We start from the raw sequence: 22396 nt of genomic DNA, 5'->3' as shown, positions 1-22396 counted from the left end.
TATTAAGCACTAAGAGCTTGTTTCACAGCGTCCTTTAACTAAAGTGAACTCGCTTAGCGTGAAATAATGTATCACATTGTGACTGATTGATTGCAAGTTTGAAATGTTTGACTTTTGGAATTGAAGGCTGGTAATGGGTCTCAGTGGGGTACACTAGTAATACCACACCAGGGAATTTTTCATTTCATATCCAAACTAGTTGAAATCAAATGATACGCGCGATTCAACCTGAGAAATTTTCCGGAACAAACGGATGAATTTGGAAGTACCACTCCATTTTTACGTTCCAACCGATCTGTTCTATTTTTTCGTTATTGGTCCGCGCGCCTTCACCTGTTCCATTACTTTGTTATTGATTCGCGCGCTTTTACCTGTTCCATATATTATTACGTAATTGATTCGCGTGCTTTGCTATTCCATATATTATTACGTCATTGATTCGAGCACTTTTACCGGTTCCGTATATTATTACGTTTTTGATTCGCGCTTTTACCTGTTCCATATATTATTACGTTTTTGATTCGTGCGCTTTTACCTGTTTCATTTTTTTTGTTATTGATTCGCGCACTTCAGTAGCTGTTACATATATTATTACGTTTACTTATTGATTCGCGCGATTTTACCTGTTCCATTATTTTGTTATTGAATCGGGCACTTTTACCTGTTCCATATATAATTGCGTCATTGATTCGCGCGCTTTTGCCTGTTTTATTATTTCGTTATTGAATCGGGCACTTTTACCCGTTCCATTATTAAGTTATTGAATCGCGCACTATTATCTGTTCCATTATTAAGTTATTGGCTCGTGCACTTTGAGGCTGGAACGGAAATTAACGTTCCATTTGGAAAAATTTCTATTTATTTTTGGTTGTCTTCTTGCGCCATCACGTGCGTTTTTTGATCCACCTATGAGAGTACAAGTTTGGAACTCCTGGAAAAAAAGCCATTCCATTTGATACGGAAACTTTCCGAAACCTCAAGCCGAAAATTTTGGCTAAATGGAAAACGCCGCAGGTGAACCTAATTAATCTTTGAGTTACACCTACCGCCAATATAGGCTCTACCTACATGCAAACCAGGTGCCACACGACCTCGTCCCGTAACCATGGAAATCATGGTGGTGCTCTCCACTGCTGCAAATGAGAGGCAGTGGCATGTGGCGAAGGGAGTGGCGAAGGAAGAGCTGCCTTTGTAAAATAAATTGATCCGTGACTGGGGAAATGAGATCCTGACAGTAAACCGGCCGGTGCTACAATTTAAGGCAAATTTAGACCAATTTAGACGCTCCGATTTATCGGCCATATTAGCCGAGGTTCAGTTAATGGACCAATTTACACGTTACAATTTGTCGACTGATTTGTCTCGCCTTGCAGAGTGTTCGGTGAAACGTGGGACGATCATAGGCCTGGCGCTACCACAGATTTTAAGAAATTCGGATCAATTTTGGTCCGCTCATTCATTTTCTTTTTCTCATCCGGGCCAATTTTCGTCTGCTCAGACATTTTCTTTGTCAAATTGGGCTAATTTGGCCCGATCAATCGCTACGTGTGAATTACCCTTCCGGGGTGTGAGCGCGTAGCCAGCAACAAGCAGACAATCATGACGGATGATCACGATAACCAACTAACGGGAGGCCCTCGAATAAACGGAACTATGATGCTGCAAAGCCGCTAAATACGTAAGGAAGCTGGGCAGCTGAATCTCTTAGGAGGGGTAAAATGGAAAGGAATTATCCGCGGCTTTAATATATTCCACTCAGTAAAAAACTTGAGTTAAAGTTGAAACAAACGGCGCGCTATTTCAGATAATTTATATAACTTAAAAAGAGCCTAAAATGAAACCAATAAATGATAAAATTGCAATTTCAAACTAGCTACGTCTGCTTTGTGTCCGATAATGATTCTCTCGTTCCCAAATGATAGTGCAAACTATCTTATCGGACGCGCAATATAATCACATCTAATATAGTATCGGTTTGGTGGTAATGGAAGGGCGGAAATTACACCCTTTGTGGGGCAAAAGTCATACGGAATTAGCTGATGCAAATATGCCTTTAAAAGGCAACTTTAATGCTTTCGATGGGTGTCTTTAAGTTGTGCGGTGTCTCTTTTGCTTTATTAAAGTCTCTTTTTAGAAAGTTTGAGAATCACCGCTTCATGGGGAACGGAAACGACCAACAATCATCACAGTGGCAACATGTTTTCACTGATTCTTTTATTCTTTCCCACACCAAAAAGCAAATGATGAATTCTTACTGCAGTACAGCACTAGGAGTTCCAAATTTTATCTTCATGATTGATCGATGAAATCCCGCAAGTTAACTTATATTCCCGCAATGTTTTCCAACTTTATACTACTACAAGCTGATCCCATGTGTTGTCAGGCCATCCTCGATAATACAGACCTGCAAGAAAAATAAGTTCTATTTTGTATTAATGTACCCTTAGTGAATTATTCTTTTGATTGTATTAGTAAAGGCGTTTATGATAGGTTGAAAGACGTCAATCAATTCCAGCCGCCGTGCCACCCCCTCCCCCTCTGCTCGGGCTTTCTTCAATATCATCTATCCCGCGGGTCGAGCATTAGTCGACCCGCGGGCATTTCACGGCTGGTGATTTTCATCTCAATATTGTCGCTTCGTTTCAATGATAAGTTCACCAGCAACGACAATAAATTCTTGATTAACCTCGTCTGAGGAGAACACAAATGAGTTGGTAGATCCACAGAATATTGCCAGAATACTGAGAAATAGGACTTATCCGAGACTCATGAGTTTGGTGCGAATAAGCTTTCATTAGAATAAAAGGTAAGCACAGCAGAGAAGAAAGCAACGTCTTTTTTTAACGCACCGTGGGGTAAGGGGGTATGGGCAGTCTTGGAATTGACTGATGTATAAACTCTACAAAAGGAGCAAGTATTCCACCAAATATTTTTTAACGGGGAGACGATTGACCAAATTCCGTCCGAGAATGCCTGCTGTATGAATGCTTTGAAAATGACTTGGAAGGAGGGGGGAAGGGGGGGGGGGGGGGGGGAGGGGGCACCAAGCACCCCTGCACCATGCGGCATGCACCATGCACCATGCATCATGCACCAATCCGCTGTAGCCGGGCTTTGTTCAAGGACTTGTAGTATTGTTCGACTCCCGCTGGGGTAGATTTTCTCTTTGACTTTTTATGTTCGTAACAAACTAGACCGCAGTTTTTTAACGTGAATAAGTTCCACTTTTGCTTCTGTCATTGTAAATGCAATAAACTGAATGAACAAGGAGTAGTATAATATTTTCGTATTTTTACCTGATTTTCCCGCTTGACGCCAACTATATCGATCATTTCGTTCCTGGAGAAATAATTACAAAAGACATGCATGAATGTTTGGAAATTTGTTGGAAAATCATGCCTATCTACCTATCATGCATTTTTCGATGAGCAATGACATGTCCAACCAAACGGTTACCTATCCTGGTCTGTTTCCTGCCGAAATCACAAAGTTTGGTGGCTGCACTTCCGAGGCCAGATTCCCAAAGCCCTTTTAAGTTAAGATATATCTTAAAAATTGGTTTCTTAACAAAAGTCTGTTGTTAATCCAACAATTGGCTTATACTTAGGCTAAAAGTTAGGATACATCTTAACTTATAAGAGTCTCGTGATTCTGATCCCTGATCCATACCTTTGCATGATCGAACTTTGCATTTTTTGGTTTGTTTGTAATTTCCCTTGCAGTTCTTTCCTCCTCCTGAAGGCGGTGGGTTGGTGCATGAACGGGTTCGAGTTTTCCTTCCTTTGCCGCATGTCTTGTTGCACGCGCTGTATTCTGACCACTCACTAAACCCACCATTAACTGTAAACGTAGTAAAAAAGACAACAAATTCTAGAACGGATCATGTGCTTCACTGCCTGGCGGGTGATCCGTGACAGGTTTAAAGTCAATGTTAAAAAGAACAACTTACAACAGAAACAAAAACCACACAAAGAAACAATTTTTACGGTTATAACGTCTCATCAAAATTTGATAGAAACGATTCTTACTTAGCCGGCTTTTTCAGGGCAGTGACATTGGAATGAAGCCAGTAATGATTACATACAATATGTTAAGAAACAGTTCCTTTGCACGATCCAACTATGCATTTTTTGGCAGCTCAAACATAAATATACGTAAGATATACATTACTTGCAAAAAATTTCGGACGATTTTAATCTCGGACAAAAATAGTGTCCGAAAATAAAACCGTCCAAAATTTTTAAGCGTCCGAAATTTTAAGCGTCCGAAATTTTTACAGTATAGTATAAAACTTTAAAAGCACTTTCTGGGCGACGGCATCACATATTCAAAGCCAATATACGTAATATGGCTAGAATTCGGATTAGGCGGCTTCGCTCAGTCGTTCTTTTTGTCACTGGAAAGGAAAATATTTGAGACATTGCTTGAGGCATAAGCTTGAGTTTGTGTTATATTATTTTCTCGTTGGTGTATCCGGCTGTAAAACCTTGAAGGTACAGTAAAACTATCATTTTCACATATTTTATTTCAGTCTGATTCATGTTTTTTAGTCGTAAATCTCCTTTGGCATGTTTCAACGCAGTGTCCGAAATTTTTGTCCGAAAATTGTCCGAAATGAGGGAAAAAGTGTCCGAAAATTAAACGTCCGAAATTTTTAACGTCCGAAATTTTTTCCAAGTAATGTAGTTCTTTAATGTTATGAGCAAAAACCAAAGGAAATGAATATTCTTTTTTTCCTTCATATAATCTTTTTATATGGTATGATTCTCCAGATTTCTATTATTAAAGACGTTCTATATTGTTAGGCGATTTTTCGATTTCTTCCCTCTGAAGTATCTATAATTTAAATGAGGATAAAATGTTTTTCATTAAGCTTGACAGTAATACTTTAGACTTAGATTTTTTAGTTTACCAACCTGTACACTCGCCTGCCGCACATTCTCTGGTCTCCTTGGCGTCTCCAGCACACCCCGCGCCGCCATGTGCCGGAGGGGGATTGGTGCAGCTCCTTGATCGTTCCTGGACACCTTTCCCACACGTCACACTACACTCGCTCCAGTCTCCAAAGTCACTCCATCCACCGTTAACTGTAATAAAGAGCGCATGCAAGCGAATATTAGAGATCGATCTATCAGTGAAATAGTCATCAGTCAGTCAAACAGTTGGCTGGTCAGTCAGTTACTCAGTCACGTAGCTATTCAGTTAGTTGAACAGTTAGCTGCATTGGCTAGTCAGTCAGTTTTTGTATGTGTCTGTGTGTGTGGGAATGTGTGAGTAAGTGAGTGCGTGAATCAGTCAGTCAGTCAGTCAGTCAGTCAGTCAGTCAGTCAGTCTGTCAGTCTGTCAGTCAGTATGTCGGTCAGTTAGTCAGTCACTCAGCAGTCGAACAGCTAGAAAAAGTCAGTCAGTCATTCAGTCAGTCTGTCTGTCTGTCGGTCAGTCAGGCTGTCAGTTAATCTATCAGTCAAACAAATGAAAGAGAACGAAAAGACAAGTAAGTAGCTAAGTGGCAAGAAAAGAAACAAAGAAAATTGCAAACTTGTCATTCTTAAGCTGTGATAGGGACAGCTCAGGAACTGACGTAATAGGACAGAGTAAAGTTCATTTACTGACCTGGACAAGGGCCTTTGTTACACTGCTGAGTTTCTTGGCTGGATCCTGAACATTGTGCACCGCCATAAGCCGGAGGAGGATTGGTGCAAGTGCGCGTGCGCACTTGATTTCCAGGACCACAGGACGTGCTGCACTCTCCCCACGCTCCATATGCACTCCATCCGCCATTTACGGCAGCTGAGGTAGAGGTGTGTTAGTGAACTGGTTACGTTTTGTCACTTCAATCAGACATTATTACATATAATATAAATTCTCAATTTCATTCAACCAGAATAAACTTCCTAGTTATCAAAATAAAGTTTTTGTCAGAAACGCTTTCAGTTTAAGGTCAAAAGATCAAGGCCTACCAAGTGCAGTGGTTCATTTACGAATTGTTCATTGTTGTGAAAATAGCACCGTTCCTTTCTTATCCTTTTAGTTGCCCTTTCTTATTTATTCACCATCAAAACACAACATCACATTTCTTTCACATACACACAACTCACCAACATTCAAAGCCTAGCAGTATGCAGGATGTTTGTCACATGAACCTAGTTCAATGGCCTTAGTTCCCACGAATCTCCTGCAGCTCAGTGGTAGAGCATCCAAACTAGTACTCGGAAAGTCATAGGTTCGACTCCTGCTAGGAAAACGTTAACTCGGATTTCGTTTTTCCGAGTATGCCTTTGTCACTGACTGAAAATAATACCTCTATCAAAGTCAGGATGATGTTGTTGTTCTCAGTTTTATAACGAGGTTGGAATGACGAGAAAATAATTACCGTTTTTCATTCTGCAGCATCTGAACTTCTCAATGCAATAAATATAATCACAACCACCTCTCCAAAATCCAGCCATATAATAACCAGCCCGGTTGCACTGACTCCAGCCCTTTCTATCGAACGAAATCCCAACATCTTCGTCGTAACAATCCGCATAAGCGTCTGGGTGGTTATTCGGGCGGCAGCACTTTGCTTCTTCAATCTGATGCAAGTATTTCTCCGCGCTTATTCTGATGCCGTTCAAGTAGTAGCCATTCGGACAGAGTGCCCAGACGTTGTTTCTGAAAAAGAAAATTAAAATAAATTGTGCGTGCTGCAAGAGTCTTAACACTGAAACAATATGATAATCATAGATGTGTTGAGGTGTCTTCTTGCAGCAAAGCCCTCTCTTGATGTGCAGCTTTAAAATAAGAGATTGGATCGTACACACTTTTTTTAACCTTCATAATTAACACTAGAATTTCCAAACATGTTAACTCACTGACAAAATTTTTAAACAAGCTACAAAGGCTCTCAAAACTGGAAACAACAAATACACGAACAAGTCAATACTCAGAAATATGTCGAGGCATATCTGTAGTTTTCTGCTGTCAACTTAATATTTCGCAAGACTGGAAAACTCCTTCCTTTTGTTTTCGCAGGGGAAATTATGTCGTTTCAAATGAGAAAAAGGTCATCTAGCATTTCTGTACAAGCAGAAACAGCTGTAAATTAGGAGATTAAAATCCCATTGCCTTAAACTTTCTGGAACATTAATTTTCAGCTGAAGCCTCTGAAAAGATCAAACTGTATTAGCTTACACAAAGATGTCTTTAAAAGGCTTCCAAACGATCTAAGAAGACAGGAGATAACATTTTAAAGTATTATGCTTACAGTAAATGTTCTCAGCGTTGAGTTCCCCGTATTCTGGAACATTTGTGAAGAAACTTTGATTCAGTCTCATTCTCCTTGTTAAAGTTACTCCCTGATAGCAGAATAAACCATTTTTCCGCGGTTAAATCCCTTGATTCAGGAATTAAACCATGAGGTTTTTGTTCTGGTACAAAACTACGTAAAAACTATCTGGCATAGATTATGAACATAGTTTAAGTTATCTACTTTCCTCACCGATCCAATGTTAAACCCCAGTTTTGATTTCGGCAGGTTGACTGACTGGAAAAACCGCTCGCCGCTGGACAGCATCTTGCTTCTTCAAGAAGGTAGACCCCATTGTTTGCCGGAATCAAACCAAAAAGGCCCGGCTTCGCGGGATCATTTCTCCAAAATCCCTTAATGTACGTGTTGCTTCTGGGGCATGTAGACCATCCAGGCCGATCCAGACTGCTCCACCAGTTTGCAGTGTCGCAGCTTAAGGTTGAGCTTATGTGAAGCGACGCCAGCATGCTGATCAGTTGAATGGCGACGAAAATCCGCATCTTTAACCTTCATCCAGGGATTAATTTTTTGCAAAATTCATCAATTAATCTTACTTATATTTATAATATACACTGTTCATGATTTTGCCACTTTTTTTATATATGTAGTGCTGAGAATGCGGAGTTGGTGTTTTCTTTCAGTCTCTCGATATGTATTCAGTTTCAAGGGCTTTTTGTCGGATTGTCTGCTCACAATCTTTTTGAGTTGCTCTTTCGTGTTTCAAATGGATCGTAAAACCCTAAAGTCGATCAGGAAACAACAGGAAGTGACCTACCTTATTGTGGCTCAAGAAAAACTTGTCTGGCTAAATAAAATTTCACGCAGTTACTTCTCTCACTGCTGATGATGACTGAAAACACTTGTGATACTTTACTTAGCTTTACGGCTTGAAACGTGGAGTTTTCATTTGCTCCGACTGCAGGAGATCAATTTTGCAATTGAGTAAATATTTCTGTGCTACAACCAAGTTTGCATAGCTACCAGCGGCCTACTGTGAGCAAAAAGGAAAGATAACAAGTTACACAATTTAGTTTCATCAATGCAAAATGATTAGAATTACTATACTATTTCTCGCTTTTGTGTTATATTTTTCCTAAATTAAGGCTGTTCAACCTTCACCGGCATGAGATTTTAGTAAACATCGTTACTAACCGAGGACAAAATAAATGTTTTGCTGTCTGTTTCTCTAATATAGGCTGAGAGAGCAGACAAATGCTGAAATTAGCCATAATCGCACACTGTGATGTTGTTAAATTGTGTTTAACTTGGTTTTTACTTCGCTTTTAGTACAATGAATAATTGTTACACCACAGTCTGCGTCGGTGTCTTTCATGAAACAAATTAACAAAACGCCACAAACACCAAAATTGGTTATTAAGAAATGTGTGTTTACAAAGTAAAAAGTTTCGTTTCCCTTTTTAAATGTAAAGTGGATCCTTACCGTGAAATAATACAAACATCACATTGCATTGGGAAAACACAACTGGACGCTAAACCCAGGAGCAAAAGACAGAGACAAAACAAAATAGGACAGTTTTGTTACTTCAAGTTTAGTGTTCGCCTAGTAAACTTAGCTACTGACTACATCTCAGTTTTCTGCTGCTAAATGTAATGGCAGTAACTAACTCAGTGTTTTTAGTAATACGAATTACAATGGTAATTTTGCTTCTGTACAACCCTAGCGGCAGCCCCATGCTCAAGTTTCAAGTTTTTCAAGTTTCAAGTTTATTCAAAAATGTTAACAAAATTCAAAGACAACACTAACCCGCAAGTAGCTAGAGCTAATCTAGGTGGGTAGTGAGAAGACTAATTTAAAAGAATTAATTACAGTTTACAGAAATCTATATACAATTTGTCAGTGAGCCATACAAACATTGAAAAAAAGAAAGAAAAGAATATGAGTGAACATATGAAGAAAAGAAATATTAATTGCTATACTCTAAATAGATTGATTTAATTACGATCATGTTGTAACTTTCAGTTTTGAAAACTCAGAGATAAGAGTAGACTGAAATAAATAATTATATTGTCTAAATTTTGATTGATGTTTTTTGTTCCTTTCGAACTTCCCCTCCCTCGCATCGTTTTAGATGAGTCGTTGGTATTACTTAAAACGACTACGCGGGAGACCACTTTGTACTGTCTAAAGTCCAGAAAGCCGCCTTTTAAGGGTGTTTTCATAGGGTGGTCCGATACCAGTTTTTCAAATCGATCCGATACGACTTCGATATTTGGCACTTTCCCATATCGATATTGATATTTTTCTCGGGCGGTGTGACATCTTTTCTGCAATGAAATCATTGGGACCAAAAGGGAATATGAAACGAACAGACACACTGCGTTTAAACACCCGATTATAAGCGCTTATTTTGCACCGCTGCAAGTATATATATCGATCCGGCACAGCCTACTGAGGCGCACCCGCATTCTTATGAATTATGATTAGTATAGTAGTAGTAGTTCTTTATTTAAACTCGGTTAAAACTCTTCAGTAATGACAATAGTATTTTAATTACAATCATTTGCAAATATTGAAATAACTATAAAAAACACTGATTTACAAGATTGCCGAGTGGGAATCGAATGTTTCAAGTGTGCGGTTGATTTTCTTCTTAAACCGCCCAATTGATCTGATCGCCTTAATACTTTCAGGAAGAGAATTCCACAGTAAGGCACCGCTATAGCTAAAGCTACGTTTCAAATAGTTAGTACGCGGCTTAGATAAGTTTAACTTACGGAAAGAATCACGCAAGTCATAGTCTGTGTGTCGCTCACCGAATAATTCATGCAAGTACACTGGGGCTAACCCGCTGAGGGACTTAAACATCATCATAGCTTTATGCTTTCTTCTTCTTAATGATAGCTGGACCCACTTCAATGTGTCAAGGAGCAGGCTTGAGTTTACCTCGCAGTTGGCTTGCAGAATAACCATAGCTGCTCGATTTTGCAATTTTTGTAGTTTCTCACATAGATAAGAACTCAATTCATCCCAAACTGGGGCACAGTAATCGAAATGAGGTTGGATTAAAGCGTTATATATTTCAACTGCAGTTCATTGAGAAATGAGGGACCTAATGCGCCTCAGGGCGCCGATTGCCGAGGATATCTTTCTGCATAGTTCGCTGATGTGATTGGACCATGAAAGTCGGTCGTCAATAATCAAACCTAATGATTTGGCATGCTCAACCCTGCTAATTGTTGGTTGTCTCATAGCTCTTTTCACGGTTGATTTTTCTCATTTGCATTAAAATGTTATTCAACGTGGATGCGAGGCAATATAGGGCTAAAACTACAAAATAGCCCGAAATTGTCTCACATACATGCTAGATTTCATTGTAATTCAAATGAGCAGAGTTAGCCGTGAAAAAGGCTATTGGATATTAAGTTCACTACAATTCTCTGCAAGAAACTTCTGACGAGAGCCAATCACCATAAACTCAGTTTTCGCGATGTTTCTGAAAAAGGAGACTTCTCCCAGATGACTTAAAAATTGGTATGTTTACCAGTCTCAAATAATATATCTGCGCCACAACCAAGTTTGCGTGGATGCCAACGGCCTTGAAATAGTGAAAAGTAGTGAAAAACTACAAAAAAATATATATACAAAAATACAAAATCGGCAAATTTGTTTTGTGCTGTTAGTTCACATTTGAGTATCCGAGTGACCCTGATGGTCGAATCATGCAAAACAAACAAAATAAAAACACAACAAACAACCCGGTCTAGTGTGTAAATACGTCAATGCATTTTGTCAGGGGATTCGCTCCTGATTTTGTGAAGAAATGTATGAAACATTGGCCTGCACAGGGTTACCTGGTTTGGCGGATGACCCGGCCTCTGCCGGCCATTCTCTTGTTTTTTCCTTTCCATAACCCCCAGCGCCCCAATTTTCTCCAATTTTTATCTTTCCACTTTCTTCCCGTTTCGGTGATTTTCTCTTTGCTTTCCTTAAAGAGCCTCTGCAGTCATCCTTTCATGTTACGCCATCACGAAACGCCAAACCCCAACCTAATCATAACACTATCTCTAATCCTGGCGTAGCCCTAATCCTAACGCTGAAACTAACCCTGGTGATAGCGTATAAGTGATTTATAAACGCCCCTGCAGGGGAAAGAGCGGTTCATCATTTTTCTGAGTAAGAATGAAGTGCTGCAACATTTCTAAAGAAATGTTGAACCCTGCACAGCGCAGACTGTTTAAATACGATATTCAACCTGTTTTAACTGCTGTTGAACGAAGTAAAGTCCTGAGGATCCATTTCATTTTATTACCGAACTAACTTACAAGTATTATGCATGACTTTCGCTTAATGTCTTACTTTCTTTTCTGATAAATGTAATAGTCACCGCTTCTTTAGTTACTGATTGAACGAAAAAAAAAAAAAAAAAAACAAAGATTCGCCACAATAGCAACATGTTTTTACATTCTTTTATTCTTTCCCACACCAAAAAACAAATGATAAAATCGTGAACCTTTAGACTAGGCTTCCATGTTTTATCTTTGTGACTAAAAATCCCGCACGATTAGATACATCTTCCCTATTTTAGTTTCAAACTTCATATTGTCCCCAAACTTCAATCTAGTGGTAATACAAGCTAGCTGATCCCTATTGGTCACCAGGCCCTTCTCAGTACTGCAGACCTGAAACGAAAATAAGTTTGGTCTTATATTAATATACTCTGAGAAGAATCTCTTTTTAGTGTACATTAGTAAACAGAATGCGTTTATGATTCAGTTGGCCATAAATTCTATAGAAGTTGTAAATTTTTTCACCGGATGTTTTCTAATGGGAGTCGTTTTCTGCTAAATTAGTCCATACAAGCCCGTAAACCTATAGCCTTCAACAGTCTTTTAGCTTTATCAGAGATGTTTCGAAAATTCTAACATTATTCTGTGAGACATCTAGGATAAGTCATCGACTGCAATACCTTTCCGTAAGATTTCGTTTGATTTCAATATGTTTGTAAATTGGACAAATATAAATTGGTGGCTTCATTGGCGTAGTGTGGAGTGGCTGAAAGCCTGTGAAGTCATGTCAAGTTACTTTCAATTTGAATGCTAGGTTCATCGGCGAAACGAAAGTCTTCAAGATAATAGCCGATTAGCTTAAAATCATTGCCCGAAGCCCGAGAGCCTGTTACCTAATTAAACATTTACGTCTTTGTTGGACCTGAAATAAATGAATCTCCCCAATAAATGTCGTTTTCATATTGAAATTTAAGAAAAATTTGTGCGTCAGGACAAACACCAGGACTATTCTTAAATTTGCTAATCTCATAAAATATTAGTAACAATGTCTTGGCATAATCATGTATTGAATCAGAGGTTTAAAAATATACGAGTGTTCAAAATAATATCGATAAAAGCAAAGGAACGCCTTCGAATGTTGTCAGTGTTATAAGTGTAAGTTTAATTTTAGCTTTAACCTGCTGTACATCCTGGTAAGAGCATTCCACTGGGGTGGGGTCCGTCCCGCCCCGACTAATTGCCCCTGCGGTCTTCGAGAATGCCTGGTGCACAAATCCTTTGATTAATAGTGACTTGGTTCGTCACCAGTCCCTCTGCAATCAGTAGCTGAAGTATCTAACAGGTTTGCGCTCAACATCCGATGGCTGGTTGATTTTCTCATTGAATTCTCAGGTCTCCTTATAAATGCAGCAAATTGTTTATAATACAATGAGGGCTTCACACCAGTACGCTATGAACAAAGAATAATCTTTTCGTATCTTTACCTGATTTTCCCTTGACGTTAAGTATTTCATCATTTTGTTCCTGAAGAAATAACATAGAGATGAATTTAAACGAAACGTATACTTTAAAAGTCTGTTGCTTTAGTCGTGCTGGAGAGACGTAAGTGTACGACAGTCACACAGTCATTCAACCAACAGCAAAGCAATTCTTAGCAGTTTATGCATTTTATATGTACTGAAGGATATCGACGTAGAAAGATCAGGCTTTGTTACCGCAACCATTCGGCGTTAAAATCTTTTAACTAAAAATTCTGCATATATAGAAACGGTGGATACCATTAAAAACATCAAGAACAATGACATGTCCAATCAAACTGTTTTCAATTTCTGGGCAGTATTCTGCCAAAGTCACAAGTTTGGTGACCTCATCACTCCCGGGTCTGTAGTGACAGGGATTACAATATTTCGAATATAATCCATACCTTTGCACGATCGAACTTTGCATTTTTGGGTCTCGCTGTATTTTCCCTTGCAGTACTTTCCTCCTCCTGAAGGCGGTGGGTTGGTGCATTCACGAGTTCGAGTTTTCCTTCCTCTGCCGCATGTCTTGTTGCAAGCACTGAACTGGGTCCACTGAGTAAACCCACCATCAACTGAAAAGGTAGAGAAAACGACAAAAAAAATCAACGACAAAATAAATAATTGATTCTGGGGAAATGCGTTTTTTTCTTTTAGTTTTACTGTCGCTTCATTACATAGTTAAGGCCACCAGCAAAGACAATATCCGAGACTTATTTTGGCATGAATTAGGTTTTACTAGAATAATGGTAAGCCCAGAAGCGACGAAATCAACGTCATTTTTAACTGTGCACCGCGGCGAATTTGACCAGCTCGTTTATCCCGTCCGTGGCCGGACATTTGCCAGTTTATTTTCAAAAATGGTAATTCCCGGGGGAATAAGCACTCATGGATTGACTGATGCACTACGACGTGTCTTGTCCGTAGCTCCTTTTCATGTCAATGACTTTGAACGTGATGCTCAACGAGTTTGTCTATAAATTCTAAAGGTCTCTGAAGAGTCTCTTGGCCGAGACGAAACGCCGCGTCAGACTAGCCACGAACAATTTACAAGTATTTGATAATTTTTCAATTCTTTATTGTACAATGAACTCTAACTGAAATAAAGACAATGCTTTTCAGGTATTGAAGGGAAATGATCCACAGATAATTAATATAAGCTACATTAGGTATAAAGGTCGCTGATATCCTAATCAGTCGTTTCTTGTCGCACAAAACTGCTCTTAACTACTTGCTGTTTTTCGCTCCAGTTACGAGAAGTACATAGGCCGCTCAGATCCATGAAGATCAAGCCGCGCCAATACCGCCTGTTTCCGGCGTGGTTGACCTTCCTTCCGCCATTTTTACTCTACTTTCGTTGCGCCATTAATTGTGCACAAGTTTCCGCCAACCATTTCTCTCCGCGCTTGTCCGATCCATCGCGTTCACCGTTCACCCCGTAACCCGCCTAAATATTAACTCATAGGCTACCAGATGGTTTCCTCTAAAAAACACCTGTCTCGATGTTTTAGCTTTAAAACTAGCTCATGGAGACATCTCTATAAAACTCCTAAACTAGAAACTATATAGTTACGTACATAAAACGAGTACTTGTTCGTAAAGCTGCAGTTTATTTTTTTTTATTATTAGCCTTTCACAACACCAACATTGTAAATGTTGTTGTTGTGAAAGGCTAATAATAAAAAATTGCAGTTAACCATGTTGTGTTTTTTGTATATACTGAGCTTGTATTAGAACAATGAGAGCATCTACCATGTTTAAATTGAAGATTAAAATTCTGCCTACTTATATTTAAAATTTTGCAATTTTTTAGTTTACCGACCTTTGCACTCGCCGAGCGCACATTCTCTGGTCTCCTTGGCGTTCCCAGAACACCCTGCGCCGCCATGTGCCGGAGGGGGATTGGTGCAGCTCCTTGAGCGTTCCTGGACACCTTTTCCACACGTCACACTACACGTGCCCCAGTCTCCAAAGTCACTCCATCCACCGTTTACTGTAATAAAAAAGGAATTATAACCATTATTTCTAGAGAAGGAAAAATTGATGAATCAACTGATCAAGATATCTGTTGATGCTGGTCCGTCAGTCCGTCACTCACTCACTCACTCACTCACTCACTCACTCACTCACTCACTCACTCACTCACTCAATCTGCCAATCAGTTAATTGAAAGTCTTTTGTTCTGTCCGTGTCAGTTAGTCTATAAGTGATCGAGTGCGGCCGTCAGTTAGCACTCAGACACACAGTCATTCCAAATCAGTCCATCAGTCAGACAGAGTCAGTAATTAAGTGAGTCAGTCAGTCAGTTAGTCAGTCCGGTCATTAATTGAGTCAGTCAGTGAGTCGGTCAGTCGGTCAGTCACTCAGTCAGTCGGTAAGTCAATCAATCAGTCAGTCAGTCAATCAGTCTATCAGTCAGACAGAGCCAGTAATTAAGTGAGTCAGTCAGTCAGTTAGTCAGTCCGGTCATTAATTGAGTCAGTCAGTGAGTCGGTCAGTCAGTCAGTCAGTCAGTCAGTCAATCAGTCAGTCAGTCAGTCAGTCAGTCAGTCAGTCAGTCAGTCAGCCAGCCAGCCAGCCAGTCAGTCAGTAAGTCAGTCGGTCAGTCAGTCGGTCGCTCAGTCAGTCAGTCAGTCAGTCAGTCAGTCAGTCAATCGGTTAGTCAGTCAGTCGGTCAGTCAGTCAGTCGGTCAGCCGGTCAGTCAGTCAGTCAGTCAGTCAATCGGTTAGTCAGTCAGTCGGTCAGTCAGTCAGTCAGTCAGTCAGTCAGTCAGTCGGTCAGCCGGTCAGTCAGTCAGCCAGTCAGTAAGTCAGTCGGTCAGTCCCTCGGTCGTTCAGGCAGTCAGTCAGTCAGTCAGTCGGTCAGCCGGTCAGTCAGTCAGTCAGTCAGTCGGTCAGCCGGTCAGCCGGTCAGTCAGTCAGCCAGTCAGTAAGTCAGTCGGTCGTTCAGTCGGTCAGTCAGTCAGTCAGTCAGTCAGTCAGTCGGTCAGCCGGTCAGCCGGTCAGTCAGTCAGCCAGTCAGTAAGTCAGTCGGTCAGTCAGTCGGTCGTTCAGTCGGTCAGTCAGTCAGTCAGTCAGTCAGTCAGTCGGTCAGTCAGGCAGTCAGTCAGTCAGTTTGTCAGTCAGTCAGTCGGTCAGTCGGTCTCTCAGTTATTTATACATAAAAGTACAACAATACAAGTAAAGTGGCGAGAAATCAAACAAAGTAAATAGTCAACTTGTCATGCTTTGGCCGCAGTTTAGCGGTAACTAGCCATTTCGACCGGGGAGGAGAGGGTAAGGTTCTCTTACTAACCTGGACAAGGGCCATTATTACACTCTTTAGTTTCTTTGTTGGATCCTGAACATTGTGCACCGCCATAAGCCGGAGGAGGATTGGTGCAAGTGCGCGTGCGCTCTTGAGTTCCAGGACCACAGGGCGAGCTGCACTCTCCCCAGGCTCCATATGCACTCCATCCGCCATTTACGGCAGCTGAAGGAGAGAAATGTTAGTGAACTGGTAATGTAATTGAACAGTGCCGTTGCCCTTTTAAAATTAAATAATTATTAACTATTTCGTTAATATCCAGTTTTCCTTATCTTCTATATATAATCATCAGTTTTAATGCGTCGAATCAAGGAGAAAAAAATTACCACTTTTCATCTTGCAGCATTTGAACTCTTCAAGGCAATATAGATGATTACAAGAACTCTTGTAAAATCCAGCCATATAATAACCATCCCGTTTACATTCACTCCAGCCTTTGTTGTCAAACGAACCCCAAACATTTTCATTGTAACAATCCTCATAAGCATCTGGATGGTTCTGCGGTCGGCAGCACTTTGCTTCTTCAATCTGATACAGGTGCGTAGCCCCACTTATTCTGATGCCGTTCAAATAGTAACCAGTTGGACAGAGTGCCCAGACATTAGACCTGAAAAAAAAGAATCGAATCGTGCTGGAAGAATGTCAAAACTTAGAAAAAATCCGAAATATTCTATCCGGTGTAGTGTGAACATAACTAAGGGCATTTAGTTTCCTCACCCATCCAAAGTCAGTTGCCAGTTTTGATGTCGGCAGGTTGCAGGTTGGTTGGTATAGCCCTGCCCCGCCTGACAGCATTTTCCTTCTTCAAGACGATAGATTTCATCATTCCCCTTTCTGTCACTTCTATAAAGTCCTTTAAGGTACGCAGTGTTGGAGCTGGGGCATGTAGACCAACCAGGCCTGTCCAGACTGCTCCACCAGTTGGCTGAATTGCAGGTTAAAGCCAAGCTTAGGTGCTGCGACAGCAACACGCTGCCAATAATGGTGACGACAATTTGCATCTTAAATCGTCGCTTTCGTGCAGTAGCTTTAAACTTGGGAAACTGGTAAACCTAAAAGAAGCGAAAAATTCATGATTGAACATAGCTTGTCTCTTTTTCAAAACTTGAGGTTATATCCCGCATAACGGAGATTAACTGGCTCTCGTCCATTTGAGAAAGATTCAGTTAGTATTTTTTAAATTTATCACACAAAGAAAATCATCAGTTACAAGCATGCTACAAACTATTAAAATTTGTATTTAATATCAGCAAAAACTATCAACTGGTTCACATGATTATTTCCGCGTGGGAGTCCAAAGACGAAAAGTGGGTTTTGATCTTCGTTTTGAAATCCCCCAGAGAGTCGTATTGCCTAAGATCCTGAGACAAAGAATTCCATAAAGCGGCACCACTATAAGAGAAACTGCGCTTCAAGTACTCTGTTCTAGGCTTAGGCAATACATGTAGTTTTCATCTCTGCGAATAAAATCCAAACTCAGCATGACAGTTATACAGTAGGAGGGCGTTCTACCAGTCGAGCTATCGTAAAATGACAATTAGAAGCCCCCAACTTCTTTCCCTCCCCTCAGCTTATGGGTTAATATACATGTACACAATTATTCCGGTTATATAACTTCCACCCCTTCCCACCTCTGTTCTCTGGACTTTTCTTTGAAAGAAAATCTTAGTAACACCACACAGAAACCATCGCAACTTTTTTCTCACTCTAGATAACTTGACCCATCTTTTAATACAAATTAAGGACGGTGCCTACTAATACCGAAGTATTTTTGTGCGGCTTATGACTATGCGGGAAAAGCAGATTTTAGCAAGGCCTCTTGGAATCCAAAAAGAAAATTGGGGGTAACCACGCATTTTTCAGAGATAATTAAGCAATAATATCTCTAAAAAGCGCCAAAATATAAAGGAATGTATGGGATTTTTTTCCTAAATTGAAGCTTAATTATCTCTGAAAAATGCATGGCTACCCACAATTTTCTTTTGAGATACCAAAAGCACTTGCTAAGTTCTGCTTTCTCCGTATAGTTTTAAACCGCGCAAAATTATCCCTGTATTAGTAGACGCCACCCATAGGAAACCCGAGTATCTCGAGATGCGCAGAACGTATGCGCAGTAACAATAGTAGGCACCGTCCTTAAGATTAGCGTATACCTTTAGAGGTGTCTCGCTTCTAAGCGATGTAGCGCGTCCGGTTTAAACTGTAGATACCTAAAACCCTATATCAAATTAAAGCTTATAGAGCTGGCTATCAAACTATACAAAGAATTTTGAAATAAAATGAATTGCTTCTTATTTTTCACGACCTTTAAATGCGAGCGTCCGAATCACCTTTTGAAAGCTACAAATCAAATAGAATTTTGTTTTTCGCTTATTTCATTTGCTCCTCAGTTTCCAGACCCAAAGGGCGAAAAAAAAAAACTGTCTGCGTTTTGCCATATCAAGTGCAGTGAAAAGTTACAGAATATTTTCGAAATAGGATTAAAAAAATGTGGAGTGATTGAACAAAACTCGCTCTCGGAGAAAAACTATTTCGAAATAAAAAAATCGCAGACACTTTTTTGTTGTTTATATGTTAAACTAGCTAGTGTCCAAATTTGAAGGCAAACTAACAAATTCCCTTTACGTTTTAGCTCTTTAAAGTGTCCCATTCAAGTGAAAAAGTTGATTCGAGGAAACAGCGCTAAAATTTCAACAATTCGTTTTATAAAGTTCTTGGTATAGTTTGATAGCCCGCTCTATAAGCTTTAATTTGATATCTACAGTTTAAACCGGACACGCTACATCGCTTGGACGCGATATACGGTAACCTTAATTGAACAGCAGAGATAAACAGACAAACCGGCATGATCAGTAGCATTTCCAACTTTTGAGTCTGTGGTTGGAATACTCTGCTCACTGGCCTTTAATTTCGAATGAAAATTGAAACGAATCGAAAACGAAACTTTTAGAGCGTGCGGACCTTCTTCCCGGCTGCAGTTCACAGTCTATACTAGTACATAGTGCCTTTCTAACGTTTGCGACTTGCACTGCGTCTGTTGGGGAATTTATAAATTTCAACACAAGTACCAAAAGCTAGTGAGTAGTAAAAGTTTACGCCATACTCAAATTGGCTTTGTCACGATGGTTCTAAATTTTCTGTGAGCAGAACTGCATCAGCTGTCGCTTCTTGGTTTTACGAAACTTGATTCAGTTGTGATTTTATCAAAGTTCGAAACTGGGTGAAGATAAAGAATTTATCTTGGTAAAATTTACGCAGAATCGGCATATTTTTTTGAATACTTGAGCAAAGAACCTTCGAAACGTTACGGCCATTGATTTCGGGAAAACGGAAGATATGTATACAGACCTTACCTCAAATGGGACTCTTAAACTTGTTCGGTTTTTACGCTGTTACTGCTCTACTGAAGGACTAAAGAGGGACTGCTCGCAACGCCGTTTGTAATGCTACTTTGCTCTTTCACTTGACTGTTGGAGGTCAGTTTTTCAATTAGTAAATATTTTCGCGCTAGACTTACGTTTTCATGGCGACCTTGAAAAAAACAAAATAAAAATTCGTCTATACTATGCTAAGAAACGTTGAGCTAGCGTTATTTCACAGCTTTTAGTTTGGGTTGATTTCAAATTATACGCCAGATACGACAAAGCTTTTATGGAACACAATTATGGATAGATAACCGATGTGATAATTACTATAATGTACGTTTGTTTTTACAGTTCCCTTTAATGAAAGGTGTTCACCGTTAGCGTGTGGTAATGCTAAACATATGTACACTTTCCTAACACAAAAAATGTAGGCCCCTACGACATGAAGCCCACCCGAAATTGAGCGACCTAAATTTTGACGCAAACATCTATCCTTCCCACGTTGATCCGGCCAATGGAATGTTAAGGATACTGAGTTGTTTTAATCTGATACTGTTGTGTTTCAAGTCCTTTTAAACTGTTTTTTGTTGGTAATCTTAACAACTACGAAAAGCAATATTCCATTCAATATTAAGCCCTTTGCGGCAATTAGCCCCCGCATTTGGAGAAAAAAATAGCTCCGGGGCTTATATTTGGACGAAGCAAATAACAATTGGTCGGCAAACTCCCAACATTTAACATTTAATTAAATACCATGAAGCCATATAAACATACATCGCATGCCGCGAGAAACAAAACAAAATTAAAACAGAAAACCTAAAGTTGTATAAAAATAACAACACTGAGGAGCTATTAGCGGTGGAAAACGTTCAGTCAGCATTCACACATTTAATAACACCCTTCTCCGGATCAACGTGAAAATCAACGTGAAAATTGCTATTAAATATGTTTGTTTTTCGTTTTCTTTAGTTAAAAAGTGTTCAGTCCTTAGCGTGAGGGCATATAATAAAGATTTTTTGTTCTGTTTTGATGATATGTTGCATTGAAAAACCAGAATGCTCCGAATTAAGGCTACACTGCCAACATAACAGCTGACTTAACATTTTCGTTCCAGTGCTGACAGTGCCCACTTTAAATTGCATTTTTAAGTTTTTTCATCGCGATTATGGAGTCGGTTTCCGGTCATGAAAAGAATTCAGTTAAAATAGCCCGTGTTTTACAGTTTTCTTTATTTCATTTTAAACCGGCCTTGCCGCAGCCTCATTACACTCAGTGGGAAAAAAAAAACAATTGAAAGCTGTCAACCAAAACAGGAACAAAACAGGATCTAGCTAATTTTGGCCCTGCTTTGTCCGAACCAAGAGAGAATCCTCTCTTTTCCGAACACATCAATTGGATAAGTAAAGCTCTGGTGGGATAGTGAAAATGTAATCCAATAAGCTTGATCTTTCCTTCCCGCTCGGTCAAATGTGAAGAGCCAGTCTGGAGGAAGCAGATTTACGTTTTTTTTTTATGTACGTTAAGGGGATCATCCAGGTGAGTCGGTAGTCCTGAGAAGGACTGTTTCGGGTGACATGGACTGACGTTTCGACAACCTGAGCGGAAGTCATCTTTAGAGTCAAGTGAGTCACTTGACTTCCGCTCAGGTTGTCGAAACGTCAGTCAATGTCACCTCAAACAGCCCTTCTCAGGACTACACTCACCCAGATGATCATAACAATTCTTATTTACGTACTTATGGCATGACTTCTAGTTTCAAACCATTTACAGATTTACGTTTTTCAGTTTTCTTTTTGAAGGCCGGCTTTATCGTGAAGTCAAAGTAAAATGATACGTGTCTCACGGGAAATGACAATTAAAATAATAAAAAAAAATTTTTGTGCCGTTAGTCCCCATTTGAGCAAAACGCGTGAAAACATAGCTGTTTCCGTATCGGACCCTGGCCAACCAAGTAATGCAAAAAAGAAAAAAAAAAAAAAAAAAAAAAAACCGGCTACGCAGGTGACTAATCTCGTACCCAGATCTCAGTCGGTTCGGGAGTATCGAAATGTCCTGACCGTGGGAGATCTGGGTACGAGATTAGCAGGTGACCCTAGTAAACATGTAAATACGTCAATGCGTTTTGTGAAGAAATATATGAAAAGCTGGCCTACATGTGGGAAGAGACCCGGCCACACCGTTCAAGTGTTCAACCCAGGCGCCCATTACTCTGGTTCTGAACCCCATGAATAAAAATATAAGAATAACAAACACTCAGTTCAGTGATTCAGTGATGCCGGAGGGTTACCTGAGCTCTCAAACTGTACTCAAAAGGTCGTTTCTTTTAATGTTCTTTTACTGAACACCAGGAGGTCAGTTTTTCAATTAATAAATACTTCTATGCTACAACCAAGTTTACATGGCGCCGAGCCGCCGGATCACAGAACTACAACAAACATGTTTATATGTTACAATAACTAAAATACGTACATGTTACTGTAATGAGTAACATGTACCGAAAGTGGTTTAAGGCTGGGCTACCTTTAATTAAACCCCTTTTTGTACGTTCCCTAATTAATATAACCGGCAAGGGGTCACTTGCATGGGCCCCCTTGCCATTACAAAATAATTAAGGTTGTAAGTTTTTATTGATTGTGTTTATTTCCAAACTCGTCTAATTTGGTTTTAA

General features: G+C 39.8%; 2 protein-coding genes across 2 annotated transcripts; both read right to left on the bottom strand.

The window, feature by feature from the left end:
* Positions 1 to 2195: 2195 nt before the first annotated feature.
* On the bottom strand, positions 2196 to 9212 carry LOC146478512 (A disintegrin and metalloproteinase with thrombospondin motifs adt-1-like). The gene is made up of 8 exons (XM_085112114.1): positions 8064 to 9212; positions 7481 to 7795; positions 6374 to 6654; positions 5614 to 5790; positions 4917 to 5087; positions 3670 to 3840; positions 3297 to 3339; positions 2196 to 2404 (listed from the first exon to the last, which is right to left on the bottom strand). Exons 2-7 carry the CDS (start codon positions 7786 to 7788, stop codon positions 3329 to 3331), a joined length of 1119 nt encoding a protein of 372 aa, XP_084968240.1. The 5' UTR covers positions 7789 to 7795; positions 8064 to 9212; the 3' UTR covers positions 2196 to 2404; positions 3297 to 3328.
* A 2490-nt stretch (positions 9213 to 11702) lies between these two features.
* On the bottom strand, positions 11703 to 19784 carry LOC146478511 (coadhesin-like). The gene is made up of 8 exons (XM_085112118.1): positions 19717 to 19784; positions 17081 to 17415; positions 16690 to 16970; positions 16352 to 16528; positions 14879 to 15049; positions 13461 to 13631; positions 13021 to 13060; positions 11703 to 11929 (listed from the first exon to the last, which is right to left on the bottom strand). Exons 2-7 carry the CDS (start codon positions 17362 to 17364, stop codon positions 13050 to 13052), a joined length of 1095 nt encoding a protein of 364 aa, XP_084968244.1. The 5' UTR covers positions 17365 to 17415; positions 19717 to 19784; the 3' UTR covers positions 11703 to 11929; positions 13021 to 13049.
* Positions 19785 to 22396: the final 2612 nt, after the last annotated feature.

This window comes from Pavona decussata, unplaced genomic scaffold (assembly GCF_977016875.1).
Source record: "Pavona decussata unplaced genomic scaffold, jaPavDecu1.1 SCAFFOLD_64, whole genome shotgun sequence".
Lineage (NCBI taxonomy): Eukaryota > Metazoa > Cnidaria > Anthozoa > Scleractinia > Agariciidae > Pavona > Pavona decussata.
The sequence above is the reverse complement of the archived record's forward strand: the minus strand, read 5'-3'. Positions and strand labels throughout refer to the sequence as shown.